Genomic DNA, 11,522 nt, shown 5'->3' with positions numbered 1-11,522 from the left:
CTACAGTTACCTAGTCCAATGCAATAACGACCTGCCTTTCTCTCGTTGCACTCCACAAGGAGACTGCCTGTTACGCGAATGCAGTAACAGTAAGTTGCTAGCTAGCATTAAACTTATCTTTATAAAAAACAATCAATCATAATCACTAGTTAACTACGCATGGTTGATGATATTATCTAGCGTGTCCTGCGTTGCATATAATCTGACTGAGCATACAAGTAACCAAGTATCTGACTGAGCGGTGGTAGGCAGAATCAAGCGTGAAAACATTCATTCAAACAGCACTTTTGTGCGTTTTGCCAGCAGCTCTTCATTGTGCGTCAAGCATTGCGCTGTTTATGACTTCAAGCCTATCAACTCCCGAGATGAGATGAGGCTGGTGTAACCAAAATGAAATGGCTAGCTAGTTAGCGCGCACTAATAGCGTTTCAAACGTCACTCGCTCTGAGCTTTCTAGTAGTTGTTCCCCTTGCTCTGCATGGGTAACGCTGCTTCGATGGTGGCTGTTGTGCTGCTGGTTCGAGCCCAGGGAAGAGCGAGGAGAGGGACGGAAGCTATACTGTTACACTGGCAATACTAAAGTGCCTATAAGAACATCCAATAGTCAAAGGTTAATGAAATACAAATGGTATAGAGGGAAATAGTCCTATAATTCCTATAACTACAACCTAAAACTTCTTACCTGGGAATATTGAAGACTCATGTGAAAAGGAACCACCAGCTTTCATATGTTCTCATGTTCTGAGCAAGGAACTGAAACATTAGCTTTCTTACATGGCACATATTGCACTTTTACTTTATTCTCCAACACTTTGTTTAAATTATTTAAACCAAATTGAACATGTTTCATTATTTACTTGAGGCTAAATTGATTTTATTGATGTATTATATTAAGTTCAAATAAGTGTTCATTCAGTATTGTTGTAATTGTCATTATTGCTCCAATAATCGGTATTGGCGTTGAAAAATCATAGTCGGCCGACCTCTAGTCTGAAGGTTGTTATCGGGATGTGGAACATCTCTGATTTAAATAAGCATTGATGAAAATTAATCTACCAGTCCAATCAGTGCTTAACCGACATGAAGTGGTTTAACGAGGCACAATGTGAGTTTTATGTCTCAATTCTCCCCAGGCGTGCACTGCTCTAGCTGTGTATAAAGCATTGGGTTGGTGTCTGTGAGCTAGAGGGAGTAACACTCGTACACTAGATCACCTGTTAATGGCTAGATTTCTGAGTGAAATATTCAGTTATACCTTGGTGAGTGTAGTATTTTTCATCCCTGGGGTCTCTCCCGGCTTGGCCGACTTAAACAAAACAAACAAAAAACGGTAAGCTGAAGCAGTGTCCAACTAGATATTAAGACGTGTTCTCTGTGGTTTTAAACGGCCTCAATGAAAACTCCTTGTCGATTGTAAATGACAGGGTTGTTGTCAGGCCACCTGTTACGATGAATGACTATTGACAGACGTGTCTATCATGAGATCCCGGTGTATCCAAAATGGCACCCTATTCCCCATGTAATGTACTGCTTTAGCGAAGGGGGAGCCACCTGCTCTGTTCCTCAACACAATATTGGTGTAGGGGGTCATCGGAAATGACCCCTCTTTCCCTGTCTACTTTAGACCAACGCTCAGATAGGCTCACCTCACCATGAGTCACTCAGTCAGATTGTTGTCCTATAGGTGGGTGTCCCTAGTCACTGTCAGATTACTGTCCTCTAGGTGGGTGTCACTCTCAGATTGTTGTCCTCTGTTGTCCTCACCATCACATTGCTGTCTTCTAGGTGGGTGTCCCTAGTCTCCATCACATTGCTGTCCTCTAGGTGGGTGTCCCTAGTCACTGTCAGATTGTTGTCCTCTAGGTGGGTGTCCCTAGTCACTGTCAGATTGTTGTCCTCTCGGTGGGTGTCCCTAGTCACCGTCAGATTGTTGTCCTCTAGGTGGGTGTCCCTAGTCACCGTCAGATTGCTGTCCTCTAGGTGGGTGTCCCTGTCAGATTGCTGTCTTCTAGGTGGGTGTCCCCATCAGATTGCTGTCCTCTAGGTGGGTGTCCCTGTCAGATTGCTGTCCTCTAGGTGGGTGTCCCTAGTCAGCGTCAGATTGCTGTCCTCTAGGTGGGTGTCCCTGTCAGATTGCTGTCTTCTAGGTGGGTGTCCCTAGTCACTGTCAGATTGCTGTCTTCTAGGTGGGTGTCCCTAGTCACTGTCAGATTGCTGTCCCCTAGGTGGATGTCCCTGTCAGATTGCTGTCTTCTAGGTGGGTGTCCCTAGTCACCATCAGATTGCTGTCCTCTAGGTGGGTGTCCCTGTCAGATTGCTGTCCTCTAGGTGGGTGTCCCTCGTCACCATCAGATTGCCGTCCTCTAGGTGGGTGTCCCATTCAGATTGCTGTCCCCTAGGTGGGTATCCCTAGTCACTCAGATCACTGTCCCCTATGTGGGTGTCCCTAGTCACTCAGTCAGATAGGTGTCCCTGGTCACCTCGGATCAGTGTCCCTTATGTGGGTGTCCTGGTGGTCTGGTGCCCATCCCCGAAGCAGTTGTAATATAAAGGTTGTGTTAACAAAAGAGCATTCAGAGGATCTCTCATGATACTTTTCAATTGGGATTATTTCACTGATCAGATCAAAGGTACACAAGCAGCACACAATACAGTAGCGAGGTCAACACCGATCCATTCACAATACAGTAGCGAGGTCAACACCGATCCATTCACAATACAGTAGCGAGGTCAACACCGATCCATTCACAATACAGTAGCGAGGTCAACACCGATCCATTCACAATACAGTAGCGAGGTCAACACCGATCCATTCACAATACAGTAGCGAGGTCAACACCGATCCATTCACAATACAGTAGCAAGGTCAACACCGATCCATTCACAATACAGTAGTGAGGTCAACACCGATCCATTCACAATTACAAGTCTTCATCACCAGACCTTCTGACGAACAAAGGCACATTAGCCTATATAGGAAACATTTGACATGAAGAGGTGTGTGATGGTGCAACAGTATACAGCATTACTCATCCTCACAGGTATATCTATGACCTCCAGTTACTGTGATTTGAGCTGGCACACTTCCATTGCTATCCGTACAGTACAGTTGCAGCAATGTGTGGTATATTCAATATGTACATCACGCTTTGCAGTTCTGCCCCGAGTGCACGTTTTGTTTTTTGTTGTTGTTGTGGGTTTAATACCATATGGGCCACATTTGCTAAACATATCAGTTGTGCAAAAAATGTAATTTAGATAAAAGGGTCTGCTGCTGCTGAATGTTCAAATACGTATATATTCTCTATTCCGCACCACATCATGTCATCTTGCTGTTGATGGCCGGGTTCTGTCCGCACCAGTACAGCTTATCCTCCCCTCTCTTCTTCCTCCACTGACACATCAACAGCATCTTAAAGGTCTTCTGAAAAGTCTTATTACACAATGCGTAACACATGGGGTTGATGGTGCTGTTGACATAACAGAGCCAGTAGCCCAGGTGCCAGAGAGACACAGGGATGCAGTCAGAACAGAAGGTGGAGATGAGCACCATGATGTTGTACGGCGTCCATGTTAGGATGAAGGCCAGGAGGATGGCACTGAGAGTCTGAGCAGCTTTCTTCTCCTTGATGAGGACCATCCTCTTCCTCTTGGTGATCTGGCTCTTCAGGGAGGGGTCCATGGGCTTGGGGGTGGTGGTGGTGGGGGATGATGGAGAGGAGTTCTGGTGGTGGTTCTGACCTATCTGGTCAGACTCAGAGAGACATGGAGGAGCTGTTTTGAGGTCTGTGTTGTTGGTGATTTTGTCATTCTGAGGAGGGCTGCTGGTATCCTTCGAGACCAATTTGAACTTGTAAGAGATTCCCTTCTTGCTGAGTTTTTCCAGCGGTGGAATGGCGGTCTGGAAATATTTGCCTTCTTCGTTATCACCGTAATCGGCGGCCGTCTGTCCTTTCTCTGTCTGACTTTGAACTTGACCTTTGATTGTCCCTTGAGAGGTTGCCGCGGAAACAGGATGGTGAGTCTCCTCCTCGGACGAGGTGTAGCTGTTAAAGGAGGTGATCTGTTCAGCATGGGCCCAGGCCAGCTCGTCCGACTGGGTCGTGGTCTTGGTGACGTTGCTCCGGTTGGACGAGGACCATGAGGCCTGGTTCCTCCTGTCCCTCCTGTCGTTACTGGAGCCAAAACAGGACTGTAACATAACTGTTTTCTGGGGTTTATTAACAGTCTCTGGGTGACCAGATGTGGTGAGACCCTGCAGCTCAGCCAGGTCCTTGGTGCGTTTCTCTGTCTCCTTGTAGATCCTACTGTAGAGGAGGGTCATGATGGAGACAGGGATGTAGAAGGCAGCGATGGCCGTGCCGAACGTGATCACCGGCTCGGAGAAGAACTGGATCTGGCACTGGTCTGCTGGGACCGTCCTCTCTCCCGCAAAGTACTGCCAGCACAGGATAGGCGGCGCCCAGAGGACAAACGACACCAACCACGCTAAGCCAATCATAATAGCCGCTCTCTTCGGCGTCCTCTTGGCTCTATAGGTCAACGGCCTTGTGATGGAGAAGTATCTGTCGAAACTGATGACTAACAAGTTCATAACGGAGGCATTGCTGGCCACGTAATCCAGGGCTAACCAGAGGTCACAGGCTAGGTTCCCTAAGGACCAATAGCCCATTAGGATGTATGAAGTGTATAAGTTCATGGACAGGGCTCCTATTATGAGGTCAGCGAAGGCTAAGCTGAGAAGGTAGTAGTTGTTGACTGTCTTTAGTTGACTGTTGACCTTGAACGACAGCATCACCAGAACATTGCCTACGACTGTTATAAGGCTGACGATGGCCGATATGGTCGCTATGGTGATGACCTCCCATAGGTTGTGTGGGACAGGCTGAATGTCTGATGTGTTGCCATCAAATGTTGAGTTTTGGATCTGGAGGTCCTCAACATCCATTTTGTTGGTTTAGTAGTGGCTGTCTGCAATGTTACAGTGAGGAGATAGGTATGGAATTGTCTCTCTGTGGCTCCATTATTATTTACTGTGGGCTCCCCTGAAAGAAAATAAAATACAAGGATAAGACACACAATCTACTGTATATGTCAGTGTATCTTTCAAAATCAGTTTTCTGTTTGGTTTTAAGTATTCATTTTGTCGTTCATGTTTTTCATATCTTGGAGTCCTTACATTTTGGAGTCATACAATTATTAATTATTTGTCAGGCGGAACCAATGACGCAGCCTGTCGAACGTTGCCTTTTTTCGGGGGATGATATTACATGTAACACCAATAGCTTTGTATTGGCGTTACACTCTCAACAGTACAACGTTCATTTGATACCGATGGAGGGAAAACCGAACAGGGGCCGTCAAACTAGCTGGAAGAGAGGTGGAGGTGGAGCTGGAGGGGGATCTGGAGCTGGAGCGAGGGGTGGAGGGGGAGCTGGAGGGGGATCTGGAGCGGGAGCTGGAGCTGGAGCGAGGGGTGGAGGGGGAGCTGGAGGGGGATCTGGAGCGGGAGCTGGAGCTGGAGCGAGGGGTGGAGGGGGAGCTGGCGGGGGAAGTTATAGCGGGACCTCGGGTGGTGAACACAGGGCCCGGGGAAGAGGACGATATGGAACTGGAAGGGGAAAAAGGGATCATTATCGAGGCCGTGGCCATCAACCTACCCCATTTGGAAGGGTGAGGAGTTGATTTTCAGTTCTGTATAGCACGCTCAAATAGCTGTTGTTGCATTAACGATAATCAGTTTATTAGCTAACTTAGTTAGCCGACATGTTAAACATCTCCGGAAAGTCTTTGAACAAAAATGTGCTAGCTATCGAAACGTTTTTCAATTTCAAGCGAAAGACACATCATTGGAAGTAGTGGTGGGGAGTCGACTCCAAAATAATCGATTCCTCCTTGCCTGTCGACTCCCATTTCTGGGTGTCAAGAGATTCAGTATTTCAGTAAATACAAACGCAACAATTTCTATGACCCCAATGCCACCACGGGGTACTCTGTAAACAATGTTGACATCAGCAAATCGCTCGCCCACACAACGTCATACACGAGGTTGTGAGACCGGTTGGAAGTTTTGCAAAATTTTTGAAAATGCCGTTGGCGATGGCTTCTGGTAGAGAAATTAAAACATTCAATTATCTGGCAACAGCTCTGGTGGACATTCCTGCAGCCAGCATGTCAATTGCACGCTCCCTGTGTTGTGTGACACAATGGTACCTTTTAGAGTGGTCCTTTTATTGTCCCCAGCACAAGGTGCACCTGTGTAATGATGCTGTTTAATTATCTTCTTGATTTGCCACACCTGTCAGGTGGATTATCTTGGCAAATGAGAAATGCTCACTAACAGGGATGTAAAATAATTTGTGTACAACATTTGAGAGAAATAATATTTTTGTGCGTGTGGAACATTTATGGGATATTTTATTTCTGCTCATGAAACATGGGACCAACACTTTACATGTTGCGTTCATGTTTTTGTTCAGTGTATTTTCCGTAGTCTACTTCGGGATCACGAAGTCTCGCACCTTTCACAGGAAAGGAGAGAGAGAGATGTGAGGGGGATAGGTAGGCATGTAGGCCACCAGGCAGACCATCAGAATGGTGCATCGGTAATCAAAAGATGTAGCCTATAGGCTTTCGCAATGCTGTATTTCGTAATTTCTTGGCTTGCAATGTTTACTAAAGTAGGGACTATCAATGAGTAGGCTGAACTATTCTACACGCAACAGACCGAAGACCAAACACACACCAGCATGTTTCACAGTGAAGGGAAAGATGAGTAGGCATAGGAGAGAGTATCGGGGTAGACATAGAGACAGTCAGAACCATGCGCATAGGTTATATCTTGGTAATCTGTATCTAGCATTGCCTTGTAAATTCACCAAAAGTATGATTTTGGGCTATCAATGAGTATAACTAAGCTATTCTTCATAGTGCCAGTGAATTGAAGTTGAACATCGCCAAATGCATCAGTTTACTTAGGCCTAAATATGCAATAATTTATTGTCTGTAGCTTATTTAATGAAACCCTGGCTTGCTGTTGATGTTCTAGGTCAGGGCTCTCCAACCCTGTTCCTGGAGAGCTCGCTCCCTGTAGGTTTTCACTCCAACCAAAGTTGTAACTAACCTGATTCATGTTATCAACCAGCTAATTATGGAATCAGATGCACATCTATTTGTAGAATCAGATGCACTAGATTAGGGTTGGAGTGAAAACCTACAGGATGGTATCTCTCTAGGAACAGGGTTGGAGTGAAAACCTACAGGATGGTATCTCTCTAGGAACAGGGTTGGAGTGAAAACCTACAGGATGGTATCTCTCTAGGAACAGGGTAGGAGAGCTCTGTCCGACAGGATGGTAGCTCCCCGGGAACAGGGTTGGAGTGAACCTACAGGATGGTATCTCTAGGAACAGGGTTGGAGTGAAAACCTACAGGATGGTATCTCTCCAGGAACAGGGTTGGAGTGAACCTACAGGATGGTATCTCTCTAGGAACAGGGTTGGAGTGAAAACCTACAGGATGGTATCTCTCCAGGAACAGGGTTGGAGTGAACCTACAGGATGGTATCTCTCCAGGAACAGGGTTGGAGTGAACCTACATGATGGTATCTCTCCAGGAACAGGGTTGGAGTGAACCTACAGGATGGTATCTCTCTAGGAACAGGGTTGGAGTGAACCTACAGGATGGTATCTCTCCAGGAACAGGGTTGGAGTGAACCTACAGGATGGTATCTCTCCAGGAACAGGGTTGGAGTGAACCTACAGGATGGTATCTCTCCAGGAACAGGGTTGGAGTGAACCTACAGGATGGTATCTCTCCAGGAACAGGGTTGGAGTGAACCTACAGGATGGTATCTCTCCAGGAACAGGGTTGGAGTGAACCTACAGGATGGTATCTCTCCAGGAACAGGGTTGGAGTGAACCTACAGGATGGTATCTCTCCAGGAACAGGGTTGGAGTGAACCTACAGGATGGTATTTCTCCAGGAACAGGGTTGGAGTGAACCTACAGGATGGTATCTCTCTAGGAACAGGGTTGGAGTGAAAACCTACAGGATGGTATCTCTCCAGGAACAGGGTTGGAGTGAACCTACATGATGGTATCTCTAGGAACAGGGTTGGAGTGAACCTACAGGATGGTATCTCTCCAGGAACAGGGTTGGAGTGAACCTACAGGATGGTATCTCTCCAGGAACAGGGTTGGAGTGAACCTACAGGATGGTATCTCTCTAGGAACAGGGTTGGAGTGAACCTACAGGATGGTATCTCTCCAGGAACAGGGTAGGAGAGAGCCCTGTCCTAGGCAATAGATCGCAAAGCAGCATCCTGACTAAACTTTTTGAAAATGGCAAGTTCACTTTCTCATCCGTAAACGCAGTCGAGTGTAAATACGGTTCGGCAGCTGAAATCAGCAGGATGTGTGTTATCAGGAAGGACGTCTACCATGGATGGATCGCTAAAATAATGATTAGGATCACACTTCATCAATTTAAATATTACGTGGGAGACCTATACATTTGGCAGTCAAGCACAGTGTACCCCAGGCTTCTGTCATAAGTCAATTCAATTTGAAATAAATGTATAATTACACGGGGCAGTTTGGGGAAAAACTAATCCAGTGTGAATGGTCCTCTGGAATAACGCACATGCTTGGATAATAATTACAAAACCAACGCCTCTAGTAATACCCGTCTGTATGGGGCTATATCATGGCAGAGAATAGGCTTAAGGACCATTTATGCTTGATCTGAAAATGTGTTCGGAGGTGCCGTACACAATCGCGGAGCCTCCAAAGGCAAAGGACAGATTGAGCTGTGTTCCACACTGCCAAGCGCAGCCCACATTTTGTAATAGTGCGGAGGGCTCCGTATAGCTCCACATTGACATGTGCTTTGTGCCTTGAATTCTAAATAAATCACTGACAGTGTCACCAGCAAAGACGAAGAGACTTGCTTGGGCCATACTGACCAGTGGGCACCAGTTTCTAAGGTGCAGGGTAGAGTGCTGGGTGGGAGCCGGCTAGAAAAGTCACTGAGGCTAGTGGTGACTGTTTTAACAGTCTGATGGCCTGGAGTTAGAAGCTGTTTTTCAGTCTCTGCGTCTCAGCTTTGAGGCACCTGTACTGTCTCAACCTTCTAGAATCTAGATGGTAGTGGGGTGAACAGGCCTTGGCTCTGGTGGCTGAGGTCCTTGATGATCTTGGCCTTCCTGTGACACCGGGTGCTGTAGATGTCCTGGAAAGCAGGCCGTTTGCCTGGTGTTGTGGTTAATGTTGTTGGTGTTGCTATGCACAGTGCCTCACATGCCAAATGGCCAGTGACTGAGTGCCACTTCTCACCTCAGCAGGGATGTAAATATGTTGATTTATTTTTTTTTGGGGGGGGGGGGGGATCGACACATTTAATCAATGTCAATGTCCTAATTCAACATCATTTTCACACATGGAAAAAGTTGGAGATGACCTTCAACTGTAAACTTGAGAGAACTCAAAACAAAAGTACTATAGATGTGCACCTGTCAATCATTTTACATATCTTGTGTTCCTTTTGATTTCTTTGAAATCGCTGTCATTCTCTGTCCTACTGACTCTTCTGTTGATACTGCAGGGCCAGGATGAAAGGAACAGGATGGATGAGGATGAGGATGAGGGGATGGAGGTTTTCACCAAGAGGAAATTGGAGTCTAACTGGGATCGTTACAAGGAGTCAGAGAAGGAGGAGCCTAGTGATGATACGCCCACACAAAGAGGGACTGACTACCACGTTCTCCTCGAATCAGCAGGTAAGCAATACATGAGGTTTTCCTTGGAAATGGCCTAGCCAGTGTGGTTCTGACAACATATTCAGCTCTGTGCTGACTGACAGTCATCCAGAATATTCTTGCTTGTGTTGCTGGTCTTTGATGATGTCAGTCTGCCTGTCACTTAGGTTAGTCTTATAACATGTGACAGTTTCAGAAGACGATATTCTAGCCTAGATATTCTAGCCTAGATATTCTAGCCTAATTCAACTCCCTGACATAGTAGAAGTAGCACAAGGCAGGTGCATAACATTCAAATCAAAATCAAATCAAATGTATTTATATAGCCCTTCGTACATCAGCTGATATCTCAAAGTGCTGTACAGAAACCCAGCCTAAAACCCCAAACAGCAAGCAATGCAGGTGTAGAAGCACGGTGGCTAGGAAAAACTCCCTAGAAAGGCCAAAACCTAGGAAGAAACCTAGAGAGAAACCAGGCTATGTGGGGTGGCCAGTCCTCTTCTGGCTGTGCCGGGTGGAGATTATAACAGAACATGGCCAAGATGTTCAAATGTTCATAAATGACCAGCACGGTCCAATAATAATAAAGCAGAACAGTTGAAACTGGAGCAGCAGCACGGCCAGGTGGACTGGGGACAGCAAGGAGTCATCATGTCAGGTAGTCCTGAGGCATGGTCCTAGGGCTCAGGTCCTCCGAGAGAGAGAAAGAGAGAATTAGAGAGAGCACGCTTAATTCACACAGGACACCGAATAGGACAGGAGAAGTACTCCAGATATAACAAACTGACCCTAGCCCCCGACACATAAACTACAGCAGCATAAATACTGGAGGCTGAGACAGGAGGGGTCAGGAGACACTGTGGCCCCATCCGAGGACACCCCCGGACAGGGCCAAACAGGAAGGATATAACCCCACCCACTTTGCCAAAGCACAGCCCCCACACCACTAGAGGGATATCTTCAACCACCAACTTACCATCCTGAGACAAGGCTGAGTATAGCCCACAAAGATCTCCGCCACGGCACAACCCAAGGGGGGGGCGCCAACCCAGACTTGATGACCACATCAGTGAATCAACCCACTCAGGTGACGCACCCCCTCCAGGGACGGTATGAGAGAGCCCCAGTAAGCCAGTGACTCAGCCCCTGTAATAGGGTTAGAGGCAGAGAATCCCAGTGGAAAGAGCCGGCAGAGACACAAGGGCGGTTCATTGTTCCAGAGCCTTTCCGTTCACCTTCCCACTCCTGGGCCAGACTACACTCAATCATATGACCCACTGAAGAGATGAGTCTTCAGTAAGGCCTTAAAGGTTGTTTGCGTCTCTGACATGGGTAGGCAGACCGTTCCATAAAAATGGAGCTCTATCGGAGAAAGCCCTGCCTCCAGCTGTTTGCTTAGAAATTCTAGGGACAATTAGGAGGCCTGCGTCTTGTGACCGTAGCGTACGTGTAGGTATGTACGGCAGGACCAAATCAGAGAGATGGGTAGGAGCAAGCCCATGTAATGCTTTGTAGGTTAGCAGTAAAACCTTGAAATCAGCCCTTGCTTTGACAGGAAGCCAGTGTCGGGAGGCTAGCACTGGAGTAATATGATCAAATTTTCTGGTTCTAGTCAGGATTCTAGCAGCCGTATTTAGCACTAAGTTTATTTAGTGCTTTATCCGGGTAGCCGGAAAGTAGAGCATTGCAGTAGTCTAACCTAGAAGTGACAAAAGCATGGATTCATTTTTCTGCATAATTTTTGGACAGAAAGTGTATGATTTTTG

At 46.7% G+C, this 11,522-nt stretch overlaps 2 protein-coding genes across 2 annotated transcripts in view; one reads left to right on the top strand and one right to left on the bottom strand.

Annotated features, from left to right (window-relative positions):
- Positions 1-3,319: 3,319 nt before the first annotated feature.
- On the bottom strand, positions 3,320-4,948 carry LOC135557930 (muscarinic acetylcholine receptor M5-like). The gene has a single exon (XM_064991652.1). The coding sequence runs from the start codon at positions 4,946-4,948 to the stop codon at positions 3,320-3,322; it is 1,629 nt and encodes a 542-aa protein (XP_064847724.1).
- Positions 4,949-5,334: 386 nt separating this feature from the next.
- aven (apoptosis, caspase activation inhibitor) overlaps positions 5,335-11,522 on the top strand; it is a 55,689-nt gene continuing 49,501 nt past the window's right edge. Inside the window, exons 1-2 of the mRNA XM_064990502.1 lie at positions 5,335-5,673; positions 9,603-9,777. Of these exons, the coding sequence (XP_064846574.1) occupies positions 5,335-5,673; positions 9,603-9,777 (514 nt within the window). The remainder of the gene's footprint in view (positions 5,674-9,602; positions 9,778-11,522) is intronic.

Source organism: Oncorhynchus masou, chromosome 16 (genome assembly GCF_036934945.1).
Source record: "Oncorhynchus masou masou isolate Uvic2021 chromosome 16, UVic_Omas_1.1, whole genome shotgun sequence".
Classification (NCBI taxonomy): domain Eukaryota; kingdom Metazoa; phylum Chordata; class Actinopteri; order Salmoniformes; family Salmonidae; genus Oncorhynchus; species Oncorhynchus masou.
Note: the sequence above shows the minus strand (reverse complement) of the source record. Positions and strands in the feature narration are given on the sequence as shown.

Excerpts from the sequence above, each read along its gene's own strand:
- LOC135557930 (XM_064991652.1), bottom strand. The coding sequence starts at position 4,948 with ATGGATGTTGAGGACCTCCAGATCCAAAACTCAACATTTGATGGCAAC.